Below are 26,133 nucleotides of genomic sequence, written 5' to 3' on the forward strand. Positions count from 1 at the left end.
ACAAATACCTCACAAATATTATAGAACTAAGCACTTTAATGCTATAAAACGAGAGAGAACTCGAAGAAATGATAATTTCAGAATGAGGGGGTGCTCTATTTATAGATTCTCTTCTCCGTGTGAAGATGCGTATAAAACGCGTCGTTTGAAAATTCCGCCAACTTCAACATTAAATGATGTATGTTCATTTAATGAAATTTTCCGACCGTATATAGCTAAATATTTTTCCGAAAATTTTCCCATTTCAATATTTGATTGAGAATCAAACAAATCTCCACACATCTTTTCAATATTTTTATTCTCTGTTGTTTACGTTTCTGCTACCACTTGAAGATCTACACCACTTAAACTTGTCAATGATCATTAGCTTGGTCAGACATCAGCTATGTTATCTTTGTATGGATCTTCTGCATATCAACACTTCTTTCTTCTAATACTTCTCGTACAAAGTGAAATTGGACTCCAATGTGTTTCGTCATAGAATGAAAGATTGGATTCCTTGTAATGTGCAAGGCACTTTGGCCATCACAAACAAAGGAACATTCTCTTGTTCGCGCCCGATCTTCTCCAATAACCTTTTAATTCATTTTTCTTTCTTGCATGCTTGAGTAGCGGCCATATATTTTACTTTCGTCATAGATAACGCCACAACTATTTGCAGTTTTGAACCCAGCTTATTGCTCCCTCTGCAAGTATAAACACATAACAAGTAGTAGATTTCCTCTTATCAGGATCACATGCATAATCTAAATCGACACAGCCCCTGAGTGTAAAATCTGATCCTGCATAACATAACGTAGCATTTGAGGTACCCTTAATGTATCTAAAAATCCTCTTAACCGTACTCCAATGATCTCTTTCAGGATTCTTCATATACCGACTAACTCCTCCCACTGCTTGAGCAATGTCCGGTCTTGTACTGATCATGACGAACATCAAACTTTCCACTCCTGATGCATATGATACTCGAGACATCTTCATCATCTCTGCTTCACTGCTACGACACATATCAGAGGATAACTTGAGTTGTATATTTTTTTAAATTTATTTTATGATTATAAAAATGGGGAAATTGTTTTTTCATTAGCGATCATACTTGTTTTAATATGATTGACTAATTTAGGTTTTTTTATAATTTACTAAAATAGGTTCGTATAATACTTTTTATTTGGATGAAATAAGAGTAGTTTTGTTCATCCACTAAAATGATCAAGGTAGTTACTCAAAATGATTGATAAAATGTATTAAAAAAATCAATAGAGTTTTATAAAACTATAGAAAAATAGAATCGATTGTGATCTTTTGTAAGAAATTGTTTTGAATGATTTTGTATGAAAAAAGGACAGAAACGATTTTTGTATAGAAGGATTCGTCAAGAGAAAAAAAATGGATTATTAGAAAGAAGCAAACTAATCGCTGTTTACAGCCTCAGATAAATGGGAATATGAGATTTTGAAGCTATAATTCTCCCTCGTGTGAGTCTTCCTCCCTTTCACGCCTTTGCTTTTCTCCTTGACCACAAAATTCAAAATATTCCAGCCGAACATTTTTATTTTAATTATATTTTTCGTACTTCCAGAACTATACAATTTTTACTTTAAAAGAATTTTCAAATTTTAAAGTCATTTAATCTTTTATTAGTATTTTAAATTATACAAGTCGATTTATGATTCAATTGATAATTAAAACAGGTGAATCGTAAAAATGAACCATAGCATGGAAAACTTGACCAAACTGGTAAAAAAATGGTTTGGTAAACTTAACCAAACTGATTTGAATAAAAAAAGACAATGAACTAAAAGCCTTTTTTTTATTTTAAGAAAGTATATTAATTAATTACAAAAGTTGTTTTAAAAACAGTTTTAAGAAAATGTTTTTATAATCTAGAATTTCTGATTTTGAACTTCTGCTTCTACTTCTATTTTAATTTTTTTTTTAAAACATTTTAATATTTATCTAAATTCCAAAACTGCTCGTGCGTAATAAAACACTTTAAAAAACTTGACTTATTTCAACATCCGGTCAACAGTCGTAAATATGTAAAGAACAAAAATCATACAACAAACAGCACATATCATCAACGATATATTCGCCTCAAAGTTGAAAAGAATATGTTAAACATCTCGATTATACGTGTATAATTAGTTGAATCCAGTGCACAAATCTTGTTAGATTCACCTAGACAAACTCATTAATAACGGGATCAACAAGTAAGAATGTCCAGTAAATAACGAACACAAAATTTGGGATGATAATCGGAAAACTTGCCCTGTTTTGCTTGGAAAATATTCCATCTGCTATAACTATATTTAATATAAGGTAGCAGCTTCCAGATAGGTAGCTCAAGGTAATGTCTGGTTTGATAAACCCATAGATTGCGCGACTTCTTTAGATGTAAAATTATCAGCTTGCTCCTGCCGTCATATGGAACACGTCAAGTGAAATGAGAAGATAAATCATTACTGTCTCAATGCATGGTATTCGAGTACATTGAAAAAGCAATTTTAACCCAGCTGATAAATAAAATTATATTGGTGCCCTTTATATTATGCTAAAGTCACGTTGCTGGCAGAAAAGAACATTGTCCTGTGTCAAAATGCGAAGAGGAAAAGACGATGATACTAACGTTACAGAAAGTAGAAGTGCCTCATGGAATAGCCGTGACAGTCATCGAATACCAAGCATAAAGTTTTATTCCATTAGATGGTAAAACAAATATGACAGAACAAATTTTATTCAAAACAGTTGATTTGAGTTCTTATATCCAATCATGCTGATTTTCTCCTTCAATCAGTTTCGTAAGATTGTAATCTCGAAGTTAAAACACAAAACTACCACATTCCTTTTCACAAACTTATAATCAAGCAGTATAACCTTGTTGTTATCATTGTATTTTTGTTTTCTTACTTATCACGCATTCCGTCATGATTGAAAAACGAAAAGATTTCTGTACCTGAAGGCGATGCAAGAGGTACATCAAGAAGAGATGAACAAATACCTGTCAACATAACCATACAGTGCCATTAGACAAAAGACATTTGGTGACTATGAACTACGATAAATGGACTTGGGTGTAAATGTGGCGTAGGTTTGAAGTCAAGTTCCTCTGGGTTATGCTATAGAACTCTGTGTAATAATAGAATACAATATATTTACAGTGGCATAATTCAAATGACTCGCAAGAACATCTGTCCTTGGTCCCATATATCATCATCCAGACAAAGATTCACTTGAAAAAATCTATCAATATCACAAAATTAAAATACCTCAACAAAAGGGAATATATGCCAGCCCATTTAAGTACATGACAAGTAACTTAAAGTGTGACTAGTTTGATTCTGTTCTCACCAGGTAGAAAAGCAGGATAATTCGAGCAGTTGGATACCGCCAAAGGAATCTAGTGGCCCTGACAGCTCCAGAATCTAAAAGTTTTGCTGCCTTCTGCAACTGCGCCTGATCGGTATTGTTACAGACAATCAAGTGTTACAGGGAAAGAGTTGTTGGGAAGTTAAATCAAACAAATTAAGTGTACCTGTAAACTTGCCGTAGCCATGTGGCGATGATGCAAGGGAAGAGGCCTGTGGTAAAGAATATCGGACCAAAAAATTTAATATATATACACAATTGGGTAAAAAGTATAAAAGATCTGGTATGCAGATTCAAAACTTTATGACTTGATTCTCAAGCTGTCAACTTATCCAACTCTGGAGCTACGTTTGTAATTTGTAAACTAAGGTATATCTAAAGGGAAAAACAATGAACATCATCTCTAACTTTTAAATTCATATTGGGGCCCATTATTGTGGCAGGAGTTCGATGGAAGACTTCACACGAATCCCTATCAGAATTTGAAAGTCCAAGAGTTTAAGTAATGGAGAGTCAGGTTTTGGCGAATATCTGGTTCTTGCTTACGCTACAAAATAAAAAAGAAAAAAAAATTTCAATAAAACACACTATAGTTAAAATTATGGAGACGCTGGTTCGAGTAAACAGGTCTTTGGGAAAGATATAAAGGCAAAGCCTCATCTACTGAAGGTGAGCCAGAACAATGTGGTAGCATCACGACACGGGGACCTTTGATCCAGACTTGTCAAATCATCGTTTTTTATAGGAAAGAATATTATATTAATTAATTAAAAGTAATTATTTATAGGTGGCGGACAATTGATCTACACAAGAACAAAATTAAAGACAAAAACCCTGCTCATATCATAATATATAACTTCAATCTCTCAATAAACTTGAAATCGAGAAGTTCTTAAACTCTATTAGCTTCCCAATTCAGCTAGATGCTCGAATCTTAATCTTATCCCAACACTCTTCAACCGACTCTTCTAAACTGTAAAAAAATCTTTTTATTCCACTCCAACTATCACTATCCAAAAAATTTTACCACTCCAGCCAAGTTCGCGTCCAAAATCTGCAGCAAATTGGTCGTGCGAAAGACCATGGAACTACCCACATCAAACTCAAATCATCCAAAGCTCAAAGCCAAAGACAGCTAGCTCGTGAAAGAACAATGAATTAGCAAATGATCCTGATTCCTCACCTTTTTCAGATAGAGCACGCACCAGTTCGGACACAGAGCACACGGAGGCAACCTCTTTTGCATCATCTTTCAAGTTGGCAGCTTGCCCAGCACCACAGTCCACGAGAAGACTTGAACCTTTGATGGGATCGGTACTTTCCAAATGACATGAAAAAGAGAAAAAAAAAGGAAAACCGCTAATCGGAAAAAATACTCATAGAAAGATTTGACCGAGAATAATCCTGAAGGATCCCTGCCCCAAACCTTGATATCATCAACCAATCCGACCCTCTCTAAAGACCCTAGCAAAGAGCTCAACTCATTCACTTCCTCATCCCTCCAGTCCCTCCACAGATGCAAGAGCTAGGATGTAAAAGAAGTGAGGAGGAAAAGCCCTCCAATTAAATAAAAATGTTAAATGAGCTTATTACGAACAGATGATAACTAAAATATAGTAGGATAATGATCCTTAAAAGAATAATCCTCCAACCACCTAGCATCACAAAACGTGATCTTATTGCCCCCTCTAAGCATTGCCTACACTAACTAGGAATGCGAGTTATTTGTTGGAAGCAGATTTTGGTAGTATCCAATGGTTGTGTTTGAAATTTTGGGATTACATCCCTAAATCTAAATCATGCCTGATCATGCCTGACTTTTAACCGATTCAGGTGCAACAATGCAATACTTTCTATTCAAAGGTTTGTTAATAACAGAGGTAGCTTTTTGGAAGTGACTAAATTCATTCAGCAAGGTAAGAGGCAGCACATCTAAATACCGAGTGGTATTGCTATGTGGGGCTGAAAGTGCTTGGCTAATCATTTGTCCAAATTCCTGTGTGAGAAGAAATAGGTGCTGGTACATCCTTGTGTAGGTCGAGAGCCAGATAATCATTCATTTCAGAAAGATGATCATGCAGGTCGTAAACTAGTGTCTACATTTTTAGGATAAGGTCAAACTTTTTAATTTTAAGGATAAAGACGGGAGTGAAGCACTTATTATGACTAGGGAAGAGGTCAACATCTCTTGGGACTTGATTCGGGTTGTTCTAGGTAAGGCGGTCAAGCGGCACATTGAAATTTTCCCGTTTCAAGCCAATAAGGCAGTGTTCCGAACAGTGAGGATTTTAGGTTTTACTTGAGGTTTATTTGAGGTTGAGAAGTTTTTCTTTGAAAAGAGAGTTACTTAGTCATTCGAAATATGGAATTAGAAGACAAACAAAAAGGAGTTGGTGTATAAGTGTTGTGATAGTTGGGTTAGGATTTTCGGATTTCCGTGGAACCTGTGGGCGACAAATTTGTTTAAGAATATCGAGGATCTTTGTGGAGGTCTGTTGGAAATTAGCCAAGACACTGCTATGCTTAAGGATTTATATTCAGCCAAAATCAAGGTGGTAAGGCCTGAAAGTTGTTTTATTAATAGTACATTGCAGATCCAATCGCAATTTGGTCTTTTGTACGTCCGAGTAGTGGTGGACACCGTTAATATAATAGTGTACGAGATCCTTGAATGATAATCATACGCTCAAGTAGTCGTTGGCGAAGCGAGGACGGTTGGGTGGGGGAAATGAAAGGTGCTTATGAGGGACATAGTGGAGAAGGATCATCTAAATGTTCAGATAAGGTAGATGTGGACATCATTACTGACCAGGAGCCAAAAACCGAGGAAGTAGTCTCGGAAACAGCAATTGAATATTTGGGGTTTGTGTGAGCGAAGGTAGGGTTATATGTAAGAATCTTTATGAAGCTTAGGATTTTGGCCATTCACAATATCGAAGGTGTGGACTTGTTTGTTGGCGAAATCTAAAGCGAGACAATCATAAAAGAAATGTGGCAAGTCTAGAAAGTAATTATTTTGGGTGAGAACCGCTATTACGAGGCAGACTTATCAAGATTCTCAAGAGGATTATTCCTAAAATGGTAGGTGACATTAGAAGAGGTTCTACTCAAAATATAAACAAGTCAGACGTTGGAGGTTCAGAATTGCCTACCTCTGGGGTACTGAGTGAGGCGCCCGTGCATAATTTTGAGAATTTATACTACATAAGAAAGTCCCGAACAACAGTTGGCAAAGACAACTTTTTGCCGGATGACTTCTCAAGGAGAGGTCCATTAACACAGGAGGATCAGACGTTGGATGGTGGAGGTCTTGGGAAGGGTGCAAGGATCAAATGCACAATGATTTGATTGACGATAGTTTTGGAGAGAGCTTAGAATCATCCGTGTTTGGCAGCCATGTTAGTTCAGATATCTTAGTGCCTACTTGTTTGGGTATAAAGGACATAGGTCTTTTTGCATCTTCTCCGAGTTCTAAGCAATTGGGCATACTGCATACCGAGGATTCTTCAGATCCTAAAGTGGGAGACATTATCTCACGGGCCTGGTAAGCCAAGGGAAAGACATGATTTTAAGGATGAATTGGAAGGCAGCGTAATTTGTTGGGATAATTGGTGCTTAGAGAGGGGCTTTAATGTCGTTAGATCGTTAAATAAAAAAATGGATAATAGATCCTCAACTACGAGCATGAAGTGTTTTGATTCGTCAATTGGGGAATTGGAGTTGTATGATCCACCTTTGTTAACCACAAAGTATACTTGGTCCTATTTTTGGTAGGTTGGACAGATTCTTGTTTTTCGGGTTGGGTGGATACATTTTCTTTCTACAGACAAACAGTCTTCAAGAATAACTTCAAATCATTTTCTAGTGATCCTAGATATTTCAAAGGCAAAGTAAGGTCCGTCAACATATAGATTCAAGAATGTGTGGTTGAAACACAATAGTTTTAAATTAGCAGTCTCATCTTTGTGGAACATCTCAAATCTTCGGAGTTGGGAAGGGTACAAATTTATGAGGAAATTTAAGCTATCAAAAGTGATCTTTTAATATGGAATAATGAGGTTTTCATGGAACGTAAGAATGAGATTTTTGAAGTTACAAAATAAAATTCGACAGTTGGATGAGCAAGAAATTGAGGGTCAGGAGTCAGATGAATAAGCAATCGAGAGAAGGGAACCAACCCAAATGTGCACTAAAAAAGCTAATGTGTCGAATGAACCATATAGATAATCAAAAAGCAAAAGTGAAATGGTTGAGAAAAGGTCATTCCCTATAAAATCATTGTAGGAAAAGGTCATCTATTGATAAATTGGAGCGGGTGGATTGCTCGAGAACATCATATGGTGAGCAGATTGAGTCAACCATAGTAGAGTATTTCAGAAAATTATAGAGCATATCTCGTGAAAGGGGCAGAGGCATAGAATTAGTGAAAATTATACAGCATATCAGGGTTTGGGGAGAAGATCCTAAGTTATTCTTAGTCAAATCTTTTTGTGAGTCTATCTTTCCGATAACTGGTTTTCCTTTATTTCTTTCTATCACGTCATTTGGAAAATTCCGATCCCACCAAAGGTTCAATTCTTCTTGTGGATTGTGGTGCTGGGTAAGCTGTCAACTTGTGAGATGATGTAAAAAAGGTGGTCTTCGTCTACTCTGTGTCCAAATTGGTGCGTGCTGGGTCAGAAAAAGGTGGAGAATCAAGATCATAAGGTTATTCATATTTATTTCACGAGATGCCTTTGGTTCAGAGCTTTGGAGGAGATGTGTTCGGTTTGAGTAATTCCAAGATCTTCGCACGAGCTATTTCATTCAGATTTTGGACACGAAATTGGCTGGAGTGGTATAATTTTTTGGGCAATGATAATTCATTGTATTTGATGGTCAGTATGATTAGAGCGAAATAGACGGATTTTTATAGTTTAGAATAATCGAATGAAGAGTGTTGGGACAACATTATTATTCGGGCATCTAGTTGGATTGAGAAGCATGTAGAGTTTAAGAACTTCTCGATCTTAGTCCTCAGATTTATTGAGAGATTTGAGTTATATATGTTTTTAATTTGAGCAGGACTTTTGTCTTTCTTTTTTGTTATTGTGCTGATCACTTGTCCGCAATCTGGAATTAATTGCTTTTAATTATGAATATAGTTTAGTTTCCTATAAAAAAAAGTGCTAAAATGGACAACAGTGTAAGTTATCTAACAAGTTATCATGTTGTAATTAGGAGTTTTTTCCTAAGAAATTATCATATAAGCATAATTACAAGTAAGATAGCCGTCACCATTTTCTTTTTGATTGGCTTATCTCTCTCCAGGACGAATAAAAAACAAATGATTCTTTCATCTTGGACTCTGAACATTTTTTCACAAGTCATTGCATTCCATGAGCATTCCGAAGGGACATTGAGGGATTGCACTAATGCCAGTTGTTACTTAGAAGGATGGGTCCCTCAGACTGCCATATCTTATTAATATGAGCTCAGTGTAACGTAAGGCCCAACAACAAGAGCACTATTATGAAACATATCTTGCATCTGTTCAAATTAGAGGATAAAATCCGAGTCACTCATAACACCACAGGGAAACCAAGTTAGCAGTCGGGGCCAGTAACTTTTCTCCCTTGACAAATCAACAAAAAGGCCTGTTTTTTATATTAAACAAACATGAGATGGCATCAAAAAACAATTATTCGTAACTCAGTTCAATGTAATAGAACAGAAGGCATGATTAAAAAAAAGAATTTTAAGTTTTAGAATAGGATCACTTTAAACAAGAGATCACAATAATTCAGAGGCACATAAAAAGGTAAGCAACCCATACTCAAGTGCTTTCATATCCGTGTCTTCTTCCCAAGAGGACAATGCTCTGCGAGGAGCTCTGTTTCTTTCAGCTTCTAACTGAATCAATAAAGAAATTAGTGATAAAATCGGATTTCAGGTCCATGAGAAATGGAGGGCTAAAATGATGGAATATATCCATTATAAGAAAAACCAAGTTCAGACCTGCACTTCCCGAAGACGTTTTACTTCTTTTTCCAACTGAAATTCGGCTGCAGCTTTTTCACTTGCCATAGTTTCAAGCTGTGTTTGCTTGTAATACTGAAAAAACATTTTCAATGTTCAACAGCAAACAGTTATGATGGAAGATTAAATAAATGAATTAACAATAAAATCGATGGTAAACAAATACCAATAAATCTGTAAGCTCCCGGTACCGTTTCTCGAGTTCCATGTGTTCCTGCTCAAACACATACACAGCTCCAATTTTAAATACAGTGCAACATACACGATGAAAATACAAAAGACAGAAGAATTCATTATTGAAAACAAGTGCTCAATACGAAACAATGGAAAAGAATTACTACCCTCATCTTTGTCTAACACCTATAATTAATAAAAAGAGCCATAAATTTTCTGGCCATACCATACAGATAGTATAAAAGTGAATTCTCAACTGAGATTGGTGATAATTTCATTGTGAAACATATGTATTTCCTTTCATAGTGTGCCTTTGGAACCAAAAAATAAGGACTTTAAGAAGAACTAAAGCTAAATGCAGTACAACTTCCATGATCAAATACATGGTGATAAAATTGGTGATTTGCACAGAAAATGTCATTTGGAATACATGGTGATACATTGCAATGGAATACAGTGCAGCTTTTTATCACCATTTGCACAGAACTAAAGCTAAATACAGTACAACTTCCTGTATTAAAAACCAATGGTGATTTGCACAAAAATGTCATTAATTATCACCATCAGCTTAAGTACACATGTAACCTCCACAAACTTTTCCCAGTGCAGCTGTTAGAATAGTAAAACGAACTACCGTCCCAGTAGATTTTGCGCTATATTTAACTTCACCAATATTTCCAATATTGAATATATGGGCCTTGCCTCATTCTGTTTCCACAGAAATATTTTCCACCTCTGGCAGTAAAACAACATACAATATATTGTAATCCAGTCTCATATCTTCTCACAAATTCATTACTTCTAAACTTTTCAGTGTGTCTCGATAATTATCTATTATTGTATTAGAGTAATATTCTAATACAATATACAATATTTTTGTATTTCAATGCTCTACACGCTAATAAAAAATTAGATGACCTCAAATAATCTATATAACATAACATCTTTAATAAAAAAATATATCCACGTCAGAAAACAAAGCCAAACATGCATCAATCCTCCAACACAAATTTTAAGAACAAATCCCAAAAGACACTTTGAATCCGTCATAAATAATATAAAACACTACACTGATTTTCCATGTCCAGAGGTTTGGATATATTCTGGATTGAGAACTTAGACTATGAAGAGTACAACCAAAAGAGAGAAGTAGAACCCATAAATCACTACAGCTATGGATTGACCTGTTAGAAATTCAGAGGGGGACATTACACTTGCGTTTTTGCATAGTCATTTTTATAAGACTTGCAGAAACTGCAACTCTTCTTCCATCATAAAAACCATTATTTACAAAGAAGATACATTAAACTTTTAAAAATAAAAACCATCATCTGTCATTACTTTGATCAAATAAATCTTTTAGAAATAACTGATGTATTTTGTGGAAGATAAAACAAGGCAACCTGACGTGAGTAGTGCTCTGCATCCCTCTTCATTGCAGCCATTTCGACTCTCATCTTTTGAACTTCAGCCTGCAAGGTAACAGATTTCAGTCCTTGATAAAACCAGCATGCCACCAAATGATCCTTTTCTGTATAGATCTCACAACCTCCATGCATTGTATAAGGGTGTATTCAGGCAGAGAAAACAATTACAAGCAAGATCGACTTGCCTCCATTGAAGAAAGCTTGCTATCTGCCTCTCTCTGACCTTGACGACCACGTTCCACTTCCTCCTGCCATGCCTGTACCTTCATATTCAAACCATGAAATCAAGAAGAAGCAACAAGTAGTATTGTTTTTACCAGCGAAAGAACTATATCACATTAAAAGGTCCAGTTTTTCCATAAGTGGCGCATTAATTTGACATTCCACACAAAATGATAGAAAAGGAAATCATTATACCAGAAGGTTCAAAATCACAAGGCATCAGTAAAGAAGACAAATGATACATTACCTTCTAAATTTGTAGAAATAGGAATCATTTACTGCAATTCTGACAGACAAAAAACTTAGCAAGAAGAAATTTCGACATTTTGGATTATTAGTTTTTATTGGCCAGATTTTCATTTTTTTATTATTGACATTCAGCATTATAATATTCAGTAATTGTCATCTTTTAAATGATTTTCGTATCATTACAGCTTTTTTTTCCATATTGTGGTTTTACACCATTCATTTTTAGGATCTTAGTTTTGATTCATTCCTCAGTATCTAGGATCTCGACCCTGACAAGGTTAATGAAGCCGTGCCCACATAATTTTGACATAAAGATCATTCTTCTCAACTCATAGGTCTCTCAACCACGTGAAGTTGTAATTGCTCATGGATTAAGGAAAAGTGCCAAAAAACAGTGTATATTACTTTCTTTGGATTTGCTACAAAAATCACCTTTTTCCACTATACTTTTTTGCATATCATCTAGAAACATCACAAAGGCTTTTACTTTTCTCGATAAAGCTTATGTATGCGATCGGGGGTGCCTACTTTAGGTTAACAGTTCCATATATTTACTTAGAACATTGTATCAAACAGCATCAACTGGGGATGTCTAAACTCTAAAGCATCTCATTGCTGACCTACACTCGGAATTCTACAGGTTGGTACTACCTTGAGTGGCTAAAAAGTATGTCAATTTCTTGTTATCCACTCTTGGTTTACAATATACCCCAATATCATCTAGCCAACTTCATTCAACTTATATGCACAGGTTTTTAAAACTCAAAGTCGGCAACATATGGCATGACTGATCTTATAGAAGCTCGATAAAAACTAGTCTGTTAGTTGACATTTAACCATGGTACTAATCCATTGGACCAATCAATCTTTTAAACAACTTTGTCTCTTGTTCTGTTAAAAAAACATTGTTCGTTGTTCCAGCCTGACAACTAAGGTCCATAATAATGTATGTGCATCCACAGACATGCATAGATATATATTATATGTGTGTTGGTGTGTAAATAAAGATACACACACACACACACACACACACAAAAACACATAGTTATAATAAAAGTGACAACTAATTACCTATTCAACAAAAGAAAGCTAGGAAGGAATAGAGGGGCAAGAAAAATAAAAAAAGTATGAAGCTACAAAGCCCAACTCATAGAGGATGACAGAATAAAACTAAAGAGACAAGAAATAAAAATAATAATGATGGGCGAGTCCAATGGAGAACGGAACAGCGAACAACTATTTTTTAAACAGAACAGGAGACAACGTTATTCAAAAGAACAGCAAACAATGTTTTTTAAAAAACTATAGTCGATGCAGGTAATTTAAACCAGACATCTTAGACAAATATGGGGTTTCTCAATTTTATGTAGGAAGAAAATTTCTCATTTCTTGTTCTTTTATTTTAGAACCTGGATCGCTTGATTGGCATCTTCAGGGGACTTCTTTTGACCACGGCGAACACGAGCTTCCATATCTTGCAGTTCTTGATTTAATGATGCACACTCAACCTGGTTAAGTAAGAAAAACATTTAATATGTTGTCAATACCCTTCATGCAATTTTTCTTTCAATTTGAAGAGTGGTGGGAATGGGGTCGGTGGAGAACACGCATGAGGGTAGAGACCTTGACTCATTCAAGAAAGAAAAGTACTACCTCAAGTAGTGCAACCTTCTGCTCAAACTCTGCTGCCTTCGCAGCTCTATCATCTGCTGTTCTCTGCACAAGTAATATATGTGAACATTAAGGATGTACTCATAAACTATCCACATATGACGAGTATCACTCTTGAACAATAAAGTTTTTTATTACTTACTTGGTTCTTGTTTTTGTGTTTAAAGTAGTAGTTTTTCCTTTAAAACAAATACAAATAGATGTTTGTTTAAAACTAAAAAGTTTTTAAAAGCATAACCAGTAAATTGTTAGGAAGGAAGAGTCAAACATGATATTCGATGGTCAAAATAACTTAACGTGTATTAAATTAACTTCATCTAGAGATAACATTTTTAATAAAATTAAAATCACCAATAATTAATCAAATTAAAGTAATGAACAATTCATATTAAGAGATAATAATAAATAAAATAATTTAATGACATACAACAAACAAATAATTGGTATTGTTTAAAAGGAGAGTGTTGGTTATTTTTGCAAATTCAACCTTTGTGGTAGCTAGCACTGCCAGGAAGAGAGAATTTTATTCAATTAGGATAGTTATCTTGCTCTAGGGGCCAATTTAAAATAAAGTGTTCTTAATAAATTTTGCATATAGATATAAATTTAATCTCGTGTAGCGAATGATAACTAAGTTATATAACATTATTTAGATCAAAATCAAATAAGAAGGAAGAACATAAGAAATTCAGAATAGACAAATTACATACATATTTATATAATGCCTACAGTAAATATTCATATGTGTTCGTCCATTACCTGGATTCTGGCTAATGCTGTGGATGCCTCAATTGCTTTCTGTTCCAATTCAACTTCCCTTTCTCTAGCAGCCTAAATCATTATTGAAAATCAAGATTACAAAGTTAATTACGAAGCAAATAATATTTGGAAGCAATGAGAAAGAAACTCGACAGCACAAAAATGAACTCATAAGAAACACACATCCAAGGAAGAAAAATAAACAAATTCGCATCCACTAACCAGCTTGAAAGCGCTATGGGCAGCATGCTCTTCTTCAGCTCTACGTTCAGCGGCAGCCAGTTCCTCCCTCAAAGCCTGATACCGCACCAACATTAACGACATTAGAACTATACTATAACCAGCCTCCTTACATCATAAGGAACAAAGGACTTACTTGCATCATCCTTGTTTCAGTTAGTTCTCTATTTCTAATCATCGACTCCATGCTTGCCTGAAAAATTTAAATAAAATATTAAAGACCAAAAACAAAGAAAATATACCATTTCCAGGAATCAAGTTTGCATCTCACAGTTTTAAGGGAATGATAGGACATAGCTAGATGAAATATACAGAAAATGCAGTATATTATTGATTCAAATACAAAGAACTTCATTCTTCTTTATCCCCTTTTTTGGTACGTTAATATAAGCCGCCTCTCTTGCTCGAAGACCAAAATCAATTAAAACCAATTATTTTGATAAAAAGGCGAATAATGATAATAAGCATCCACTGAATGTCTAGTGACCTGGAGTGATGCAGAATTTCCTTCTGACAGAGCAGCTTGCTTCTTCATTGCATCAACAGAGCTAACAAGGGCCTCAATATCAGCATTCTTTGCAGCTAAAGCTTCAACCATGTTGGACTCCGCTTTGCTCACCTCGCTTTTCGAAGCAGATAGATCTCTCTGAAGCTGCTTTATCTGAGCCTCGTACGATTTACTCAATTCTCTCTGTCATGGTAAAGCATAAAAACATGAACATCTATTTTTCCAATGACATACTTGCAAAGGTGCGATATTTAAAATTTTGGTTTAAATCATGTCGTAAGGTAGATCAGCTTGTTATTCACCTCTCCCATGAGAAGCTCTTCCAATTGAGCATTTTCAGATTTATATTCTTGAAGGCGTGATGACAGTCCAGCGCAAACCTGGCAATAACCACATTAAGCTCTATGAAAAGTAAAGAGAAGAATGAGCATAATTTACAAAGCAAAAGGTACTCTTTGCCTTAAAAATGAATCATAATTAATTTTACACAAATATATGGTTCGAAGCTCTTCCAACTGGAAGAACGTCTATCCATGCCAAGGTTTACATGGTGGTAGCAGAACCAAAGTCATGCATCAGTGAACAATTAGCCAAAAAAATTGTAATAGAAAATAAAGCTAATTTCAAGCTTCCCTTTTGTGGCCAAGAGAATTAAATTGAAAAATTCAGAAGACCAAATTTATAAATAAAGTTGTTTAGCTCATCTAAATATATCACTTTTCATATAAGATTACTTGATAAGTAATAATGGCCATGCTCATAGACCAAAGTATTGCTTTGGGCATTAATTTCTCAGTTTTCACAAAAGAGTAAATTTACGCCACTTTTTATCAGAGAAAGTATCAAATGACCTGCCACCTGAGGACTTTTTAAGCAATTAAGTTCCCAAGGCAAACTAAATGATGTGTGGTTCAAATGAATAAGATACAAACATGACCGTCACTAGAAAGTGGACCTCCAATCTATGTTAAAAAAAATCTTAGCACTTGGGAAATCAGATCCATGCATCAGTTTTTGGAAATTAAATGATGTCCAAGAAAAATAGAGGGGTGAAGAAAGGACATGTTGACGCATTGTACACTTGTACTTTTTCACTTTTTGTCACATGCATGTCTTTTTTCTTACATATTTTCACAAATACATTTTCACAAAAAAACTAAGATAAAACTGTCTTCAGTTTACAAAAGGACTTCTGGGGAGAAGGCCACTTTCCCCCTTCCGTTCTCGACCATGAAGTACCATATTTTCATGACACTAGATATTTTCTTTCAACTATATATACATTAAGAGTTCATTATACGGTAATCAGTATTCTTTGCAAATAAAACTGATATATGGACCAAATCTATTTTTGTCTGCCACTTAATTTGATCATTATCTATCAATACGTAAAATACATGACTAAGGGATTAATCAAGAAGTTCAGAAATCATCTATGCAAGACTTTTTTATCAGAAAGTTCAGAAGTCCTCTATGCAAACTTTTTTACCATAATTTTCCCCTATTATCACTCATATTATAGAATACGATTGATTATCTACAATGTTCCAACTCCTTTAAGTATCAAAGTTATAAATCACATAGTGTTTCTTAATACCAAAAGAAAACTAAAACTGAAAAATAAGAAGACATATTAAAGAAAGAAAAACCAATACTACAGGCTACGATGACACAAATATTTTTTCCATCACGAGGTAAGCCCTTATTTAAATGATTCGCCGTTGGTTTGCATCATATCGTCACACAGATAACATTCGTCGCCCATTTATCTAACACAAATTTGGGATTGATTTACACTTAGCGTTGCTTGCCATAAGAAGAATTTAGAAACGTGAAATATGGATACTAGGAATATTCGCATTTTAAGGGTGAATTATACTCTCATCTCAAAAACAAGTGTTTAGTTGACATTGGAGGTTTGGACTCAAATAAATAAAGATGGTTTCGCCGAATCAATGATAATGCGTACACAGTTCTCTGGCAAATAAAATATAATTAAGCATCATGATCACAATATTGACAATCAGCTGCTCTTAGCTTAGGAACATGGTTGAGAGAATTTTGTCCTTGAGCACAATGCAAATTCAGTTCAAACCTAATTTCATAGAGTTATGTTCCACCTATTTAATTCCATACTGTATGTGGTTTCATTACTTTATGCCCATACCTCGTAAGCATCATGGATCAAAACGAAGAGGGAAAAACAGTAAATTTGGATCTTGTAACATTCAATTTAAACATAAAGTTGCAATCTAACTTTTTATATACCAAGAACCAGACAACAGTAACTAAATAATTATTGTAGATGCAGGTCATAAATGTAAATTTCAAAACACACAGCATGTTCTTGTTTCATCATGTTTCAACTTTCAAAAAATATTTAGAACCTCCAAAAGGTGAAATAGAAAAAATGATGACAAAACCCTGTTGCTTAGATTTCAAAAGGTTAAAAAACAAGACGCTAACATTCTAATGGAAGTGTAAAAACTGCTTACCCGGGCTAGCCTAGCTTCTTTTGACTGGCCCGTTGAAATTGCAGTTTCAAGTAATCCTTGAGCCTGTTGAACTGAAAAAATTACTCAACAAAACAACTATTCTAAGCATTAGAAGCTCATAAAGTTGAATATGGAACCAAAGTTTTCATGCTCAAGCATACACTACCTCATCTAGTCGCTCTTGTACTTTGACATGGGAAGTAATAGTTTCTTGTTCTTGGTTATTATTTCCTTGATCACCAGGTTTAGTCACAAAACCCACATCCTTTGACTGAAATTTAGATTTACTAGGTGTATTATCATTTAGAGTTTGAGATTCTGAAAATTCAATAGCTCTAGAAGACCATTCATTTTCTTGCGTCATATTTTGATTGGAGTCAACTGGAGCTTTACCATTCCCAGCCTCAACAAATTTGGAAGAATTTGAAGGACTTCTGACTAATATATCTGCAAAATATTCCATCCTGAGATTGCCATTTGAATTTGGAGACACTGACTCTGCTTTAGAAGAATTTTCTGCTATTGTATGACCATCAACTGATTTTATCGCATCATTAGATATCATTCCAGATATAGAAGTCTCTGTTATGGGACTTTCTGTATTAACAGTTTCTCGCTCACTGCTGTCAACTTTGCCAACGGGAATAACTGAATTACTCTCGTGATTTTGAATAGAAGGCACTGAAATATTCCCATCAGATTCTGCATGTGATTCAGATGTTTCAGAGGTGGCCTGCTCTTGTAAATTACTTACAGATGCTGGAGCTTCTATGGAAGACCGCTTCCTCTGGGATTATATCAATATAAGAGCCGTGGTGTCTGATATGACAGATAAATGTATGAAAAATCTAACGACAAATAGCAGGAGAAGTACCTGGGCTTTAGTCCTCGTCCTCTTTCCTTGAAAACCTCGTTCATTGGAACCTGTTAAGGGGGACAGAAACAAAACACCAAGAGGCACATTTTCAACTCAATTCAAATAATTTTTTTTCCAGAAGAAAATTCCTTGTTAAAAATAAACTGGCTTTAATTATGTGTATCCAATCTTATCAATTTAAGATAACTGCAATGCTTTCTTTGAGAAAGGGAGATAAGGTACTTGTTTACCAATGTCTTGATGAATTGAATTCCATGTAACTCATTTTTGCACAGGTATTTACAAAAGTATGTTACTTTTCTTCAATTCTAAATTAGGATATTTTAAGTTCTGATCATGTTTTAAACAGTGACTTTTTTATTCATAAGAAAATATAGCTAATAGACCACTCTATTTGCAGAGCTCCATGCTTTATGGTTTAGCACTTATCAGTTTTTACTTTGCACAACCATGATTTCAAGCACTACAGCATAACACTATATCTTCAAGTTTCTGCTTCATTTGTTTGATCTACCCAGTACCCATCCATCTTTTTCACTTATTTTAAAGTTAGAAAAAAATAACCAACCAAATTAATGGCTGCCCAATCTCACACATTAGTTGATACATTGACAGCAAAATGACTCAGAACATCCAGATGTTTTTTAAAAACATTTGCTGCTGGTATAAAAAACAGGAATTAGAAAACTCATTTACATGTATCTGCATACTACCTCTAAATTTTCTAACTTCTTAGAAATTATTTATTCGAATTTGAGAAGTTGGGAATTTTACAGTATTAATTATGTGACACGATGATGCTTCGTTTTATAATACTAACAGTACGGCTCAACCTTGGCTTAAGTTTGTAATGTCACCGACTTAAAGTAATCTGCCTGATGCATCAATAATCTGAGACCAAGTCACTGGTTCACTGGCAGCTGTAAGTGTGGGTGTTTGGTGTCCTATTTTTCGAAATTCTCAACTACAAGGATACACCAGAACATTAATGAGATACTCATACTCCTACTGTTAGTTTTCATGAAATATATATATTCTAAGCAAAGTAATAACTATTCACATTACACATGATAATTTTGGTATTGAAACAAACTTGTTTTATGCAATTTCCTTCTGCGGGGTAGAGAATTCTCGCTTTATTGACTTGACAAGGTAAGACAGATCTGTAGCTAGTGCAGAGGTGAACTAAAAAGAAGAATTTTCACTGGGGGGGAAGAAGATAAACGGAGAACGGGAGAAGCTATGCACATTGAGTCTGTACAGAAAGGTGAAAATATAAAGAGGAAAATGGATTCAAAATATTCAAAAAATTCTCTCTTTGAAAATGCTCTTCCCACCTTTCTCTGACTAACGACGACCGACACCATCATCTTCTGACCTTAGCCAACCAATGCCTACCCTTCTGACCACCGCCAACCATTGCCGACCTCCGCCCCACTTCACTGATCGTCTGTCTCTCTTCAAAATGTTCTGCCCACCACTTCTTGACTATCGACGTCCCAGCCCATCACCTCCCGACCTTAACCAGCCACCGCCAACCTGCTCTCCGACCTTCACCGACCCTCGACGACCTCAGCCTCACTTCGCCGCCCCTCTCTACCCTAGTCATTGGTCGCCTATTCTAATTTTTCTTGCTTTTCCCGTCTCCTTCTGACTAGCACTGGCCATCTTTCCTTTCCTAGACAGACAGTTTTCTTTCTTGCCATTCAAAGTCCTGCGCTTACCCTCACTGAACCCAGCCTTCCAGAATTGTCCTTCTCTTTCCTAGCGGACTTTAGCCTTAGTCTTCGGCTTCACCGGCCATGTACTTTTGCGTTGATTCAGTCTCCACACTCCTACCTTGGCAGTGGCTATTCTCTTGTGGTTTCCAAGCCGAGTTTGTTGATTATCGAGTCATGTGCGTTCTTTGATGGAGATTCTAAACTCATTCTGCCAAATGTTGGGATTAATGATCCATTTGGAAAAAAGCGCATTGCTGGGAATCAATTGTACAGAAGCAAAAATGGAAGGGTTAGCTAGAGAGATTGGGTGTGGAAGGGAGGAGTGGCCTATTAAATATCTAGGGGTTCCATTAAGTGGCAACTCTTATAAAACTAAATTTTGGGAACCTGTCGTTTCTAAGATGTCGAAGAAATTAGCGAGCTAGAAGAAAGCCTTTTTATCCTGGAGGGTCGATTAACTTTGATTTATGCAATATTGAATGCTCTTCCAATGTACCTCATGTCTATTTTTAGGTTACTAAAAGGGGCAGCGAAAGTAACGAGAAGATCGTGAGGGGATTTTTATGGGACGGAGCTAAAGGATATTAACATTGTCATTTGGTCGTGTGGGAGCATGTTTGCAAACCGAAAGAAAGAGGAGGCTTGGGTATTGGGAACATATGTTTGAGGAATAAAACATTTTTGGGGAAATGGTGGTGGAGATGCTCTGTCGAGGGGGAGCCGTTATGAAATAAGGTTATTGTCAGCAAATTTGGGATGCAAAAAAATTGATGGAATGCGGATTTCGCAATGAATATTACATTTAAAAGCCCGTTGAAATTTATTTCTCAAACTTACACGGCTTTTCATAAATTAGTGAGGGCAGTGGCTAAAGGTGAGAATATCATTAGATTTTGGAAGGAAAATTGGTGGGGGAGATTCATCTTTCAAAGACCTTTACTCATCTTTATTTCAGATTTCTTCGCTTCATAACAAGCCTATTATCCAGTTCATTCAAGAAAAGGGAGGGAGCTCGTTCTTTTTTATCCTGGGTCTTGAACTTCCGTAGGGATTTGAGTGACGAGGAAGTGAATGAGTTGAGTTCTTTGTTAGGGTCTTTAGATAATGTTAAGTTGGATGTGGATGGTGTAGATATCAGAGTTTGGGAAGGGGATTCTTTAAGGGTCTTTTCTGTTAAATCTTTCTAGGAGTCTTTCTTCCCGATCAGTGCCTTTCCGTTATTTCCTTCTTTTCAATCTATTTGGGAAATACCAATCCCACATAAGGTGTAAGTATTCTCGTGATATGTGGCTCTGGGTAAATTGCCAACTTGTGATATGTTGCGAAAGAGATGGTCTACTTGTGCACTATGTCCAAATTGGTGTGTATATTGCCCGAAAGAGGAGGAAACTCCAGATCATATGCTTGTGCAAAGTCCATTCACGACTTGTATTTGGTGCAAAGCTTTGGAGGAGTTGGGTTTGGTGTGGGTTGCTCCAAGATCAGCGCGCGAATTTTTTGTTTAGATATTGGTCATGATATTGGGAAGAGATGCAGTATTTTTTGGAGTTGACGGTTGTATATTTTGGTCAATCTGGCTGGTGCGAAACAGTAGGATCTTTGATGATATAGCAGGATCAACTGAAGATTGTTTGGGAAAAGATCAATTTATAGATAGTAAACAAAGTCGTTGAGGGTAGCAGTGGAGAAGTTAATGAGGTGTGTGCACTTCTATTTCTTCTTTTTATTTATATAGGAAACTATATAATATTCATTAAATGGGATCAATAATTAAAGATAGCGGACAAGAAATCTCTATTCGAGTTTTTATTTTTATATTCTAGTTATCCCTCTTTTTCTCATTATCAAACAATTTGGAAAGCGCCTATTCCATCCAAGTTGCAAGTATTCTCGTGGATTGCTGCTTGGGAAATCACCACGTCTGAGAAGTTGCAAAACAAAATATTTCCTTCTTGTTCTCTTTGTCCAAATTTGTGTGCGCTATGTCAGGAACAGATGGAGATTCTGAACCATTTGATCATCCATTGTCTTTTTTCGCCCTCTCTTGGGTTTAAAGCATTGGCGGAGTCCGGCTTGATTTGGGTATCTCTCAAATCAACTTGGCATTCATTCGCGGCAGATCTCAATCGTATTTTGGAAAGAGGTATGGTTGTGGTGGTTCACTGTTTGAGTTTGTCCGTGTGAATGGAGAGGAATATGAGGATTTTTTTAAGACCGAGAAGACTCGATTGATGAGTGTTGGGACAAGATTAAATTCAGGGTTTGTTGCTGAAGTTTGAGGAATATAGGGTTCAAAACATTCGCGGTCTCAGATTTGTATAGAAATTGAGGTCTAGTATTATGTTAATCTATTTTGACTATAGATCTTACTTCGTTTTGTGTGAAACTCTGGTCCACTTTTTATAATTAATACTTTAAATTAATATAATATCGTTTTTTATAATAAAATAAAAATAAAAAGTGATTGATAGTGAAAGAAATATAGTCCATAAGTTTAAAGGTTAATATCATTAAGAAAGTTAATCATATCTGTTTTTGTTTGTAAATCCCTGATTTAAAGTTGTGTAAATGCCTTAAATTAGTTTTTTTCCTTTCCACCTTGATCTCTTTTGTATTAATTATTTGCTGCTGTAATTGAAAATTATAATTAAAAATTTGTTTTTCCTCCTATCTGCATGGCAGGTAACAAAAAAGTCCCAAGACCTTTGCCTCTCAATCATGGACGCATGTGGAATAAACATCCTGAATGGGGACTAGTTCCAAAATTTCTATTTCTCAAAATTCAATAATTTTTTTGATAGGAAACTATAATATATTCATTAACTAGAAACAATAATTACATATACCAGACAAGTGATCCGCACATAAAGAAGTAAAAAAGACAAAAACCCTCTGCACAAGTCAACAACATGTATAACTCCAATTTCTCTTTAAGTCTGAAATCGATAAGTTTTTAAACTCTACACGCTTCTCACTCCAACTAGATGTCCGAATCTTAATCTTGTCCTAAAATTCTTCAACGGACTCTTCTAAACTGTCAAAAAACCGTATATTCCGCTCCAACCCTACTAACCAGCAAATAAAATGAACTATTGTCGTACAATAATCATTATATAGTATATGATCATTCCACTCTTCTCATTGCCAACCACAAATTAGATCCCGAACTTCCTTTGGTGATCTCAATGCAGTCTAACGGTAATTTAAGGTAGAGGCACGAAACCGAGTCCAGACAATCCAACTCAGCATGGGAATTCAAGAATTTGACTGTAATAGCATCGCTCACTAATTCAATGAAGACCAACATCAGCCACACTTGACTAATATTTTTTTAAGCCTGCAAAGGCAATTTGGGGATGCTATTGCAGAAAATTATTCAAATCTTGAGAATACTTCTCAAGTGTTGGATATTAATATGAACCTCGAGCACTTTTGTCAAGGAATTTCAGAGGTAACTACATAAGATAATTCTCTTAAAGTTCTTTAACAGTAGCTTGATGTATTTCACGAAACTGACAGGGCGGATGCTGAAGACCATGTCACATTTAAACCACATCTTGATAAATAAACGTTACATGATTTTCTGGCATGATTAAACCGAGATCAGGACAAAGTCAGAGGATGAATCTTTGGGAGAAATTTATGACCTTCCATTGGAGAGGAACGCATGATGATATTGGGAAACACTAAGGAATTAAAATCTGTCATGTCTTTGGACAAAGATGAATAAAACAAAATAAAACAATACTGACATCTTAATTAGAGACAATCTAGCTCAAAGTAATAGTTTTCGATTGACCAGCAATACTTCTGTCAGAAAAGAGTGATGAAATTTCTCAAACACATACCTGAGGTGGTAACTGGCAGCTCGTCCGATTGTTCACCAACCACAAGCTTTGCCCTTCGGTCCACTACTTCAAATAAATCTAGCACAACAATCATACACGAATTATCAAACCTAAACATTATAAGGTTCAACATGATATTTTAATTCAATTAACAAGATACACAATTCAACAAACTACAAATTTTTTCCCCTTCAGTAAAACTAAGTTTGCAGTCCCTGAGGTCTGACGAACATGGGCAATGCGTGCCATAATGTGTAAGTTTCTACATTTCCAAACAATCAAACGACAAGAAAACAAATACGTTTGACAAGAAAACAAATACAAGAAACGCTAAATTCAGATCAGTTCATATTCCAGAATAGCGCAAAAAATGATAATCCTACCTTCGGCCGCTTTCAGCCACGATGCCATCGAATCAACTTATTACTGGAACAGAAACGTCCTACACTTTTGAATCATCGAATAAAGAGGTAAATCAACAGGTGATCTCGATCAGTCAGAACGATCGCGTAACAAATTTTTGGAGATCAATGAAATGATATTCGGAAATAATTCGAGAATATTAATGTTGAAATGAAATGGTATGAATGAAGAATGACTCGAGGATCTCTAATGTTCAGTGTATCGCTGTCAAGCTGTTGGTTGAAAGCGAGTGCGATACAAGCAAAGGGACGACAATGATACGCCGTCGTTTAGAGGTCTCACTGGAGATCTTCGGCCCGGTTCAGTCGATGCTGATAATGGGCCTTATCTGAAAATCACTGTTGGGCTTACAGATTACCCATAACTATTAGAGCCCTAAAACATATGGTGATAATTTTTAAAATAATTAAATATGTAATAATTGTTTATCCAATTTGGTTATCGCCTCCCAAGCCCAGCTTAAAGATCCGGCCCAATTTCTATTACATTTAGGCCGATGAGCCCTGTATATATATCGAGCCTCAGGAGTTTAGGACCTAGCATAAATATTAAGTTCAGGAGGGGACGAAATCATCTGCTGCATTTGATATTTCAAATCATATTATATTTTTCTCAAACAAGTCTCATTTACACAATTATTACACATTAAACGCAATAAATATCATGTATGAATAAAAAACAATTAATCATCGATAAAACATTCGATTCATCTATTTAAAAAAAACGATAATAAATTATATCTCAATCACAATAAATGAATTGTTGATGATTTTTTTTAATTAAAAAATATATATGAATCAAATTTGTAATTTATTTTATTTTCTTCACGCATAGTATTTAGTGCATTTACTTTTTAATAAGTTTGAGTAAAATATAGAACGATTTGAAACATGAAACGTAGTAAATGATTTTGTCCCCACTTTCTTGGTGTCATATCTAAATGTATAAGCCACCATTACGTTACCACACATTTGTGTTCTAAATTCTTGCTGGAAAAGTGGGCAAGCCAGCAGTATAAATGGGGATTTAGATCTTTTACTGTGTTGAAAACACAGCACTTGGTGATGTGCACTTTTTACACGAGATGATCACATGATCATATCGTTTAATCTGACAATTTTTTAAATTTATCCCATATTGTGTGATGTTCCACAAGATGAACATGTGATCATCTCGTGTAAAAAGTACACAACATCAAGTGCTGTATTTTCAACACAGTAGAGCATCCAAACCCTATACATACATGTTTCATTCTCAAAAGATTCCCAGCGTCCACACGATTCAGCAATAATATACTACAAAGAACACTTAAGTAAAAGAAATTTTCCAACATGCTCTTTATAAGCATCATCCCCAAGACTCCACACAATATATAGCACAATTCAAGAATTATTACAACCAAGTTTCTCGGGAAATATTAGACGATACATCTAGCTATCTATCGATCGTCCGGGGAGAGAGACTGGTGGACGCAGTCTTGGTGGGTGGGAGTGGCATGGAAGTGGATCTCTTAAACCATTTGGTTGAAGTATTTGAACGATGAAATTTACATCTAAATGAACCTTCATGTGTGGTTGGAGAGCACAAACACTGCCCAGCTTTCGGAGACTCGGCGCTTCCATCTCCGCTTATGTTGCTGTTATTGCTTGTTTCTTGGGAAGCCATATACTCTATATCTTCGATCTTTTCTTTGCTGAGTTGCTAGCTAGCTAAAGAAACTGGAGATGAGACTAAAACCAATATATAGAGGATGAACAAGTGAAAAATAATATTTAATACCAATCACAGAATAATATCTATCTATAAATTTGTGTTCCAACGATTTTCATATATTCTATTAAGGAATACTATTTTCGGTTCATTGAAATTTAGGTTTTAGTCGATTCTTGTTTCACATCAGCATTTCGACATAAGAGAACCTAAATACAAAAATAAAAATCAAATTTGGTCCCAAAAAAAAGCAATATTTAAAAATAGTGGTCCTAAGAAATTATTTTTCCTGGTTTAACACCAGCCACAAGAATAAATCAATATATATAAATTTGTGTTCCAATAATTTTCATATTAGAACACACATATGATGGATGGTATTTTCTTTTAGAAAAACACAACAATCGTCATATATTGTTAGTGTC

The 26,133-nt window shown here is 35.3% G+C and overlaps 1 protein-coding gene across 2 annotated transcripts; it reads right to left on the bottom strand.

Annotated features, from left to right (window-relative positions):
- Positions 1-2,088: 2,088 nt before the first annotated feature.
- LOC140839618 (golgin candidate 1-like) lies at positions 2,089-24,305 on the bottom strand. Of its 2 annotated transcripts, none has more exons than XM_073206450.1 (21): positions 23,959-24,305; positions 23,576-23,653; positions 18,004-18,053; positions 17,296-17,916; positions 17,130-17,192; positions 14,937-15,014; positions 14,614-14,817; positions 14,263-14,319; positions 14,109-14,183; positions 13,887-13,958; positions 13,110-13,172; positions 12,866-12,964; positions 11,171-11,242; positions 10,962-11,030; positions 9,551-9,598; positions 9,364-9,459; positions 9,182-9,258; positions 3,533-3,578; positions 3,349-3,453; positions 2,954-2,998; positions 2,089-2,414 (listed from the first exon to the last, which is right to left on the bottom strand). In XM_073206450.1, the coding sequence occupies exons 1-21, from the start codon at positions 23,984-23,986 to the stop codon at positions 2,343-2,345; spliced, it is 2,118 nt and encodes a 705-aa protein (XP_073062551.1). In that variant the 5' UTR covers positions 23,987-24,305; the 3' UTR covers positions 2,089-2,342. The 2 variants fall into 2 exon arrangements, with proteins under 2 accessions (XP_073062551.1, XP_073062550.1); XM_073206449.1 differs by having other exon boundaries at positions 11,171-11,248; positions 23,959-24,303.
- Positions 24,306-26,133: the final 1,828 nt, after the last annotated feature.

Source organism: Primulina eburnea, chromosome 8 (genome assembly GCF_022965805.1).
Source record: "Primulina eburnea isolate SZY01 chromosome 8, ASM2296580v1, whole genome shotgun sequence".
NCBI lineage: Eukaryota > Viridiplantae > Streptophyta > Magnoliopsida > Lamiales > Gesneriaceae > Primulina > Primulina eburnea.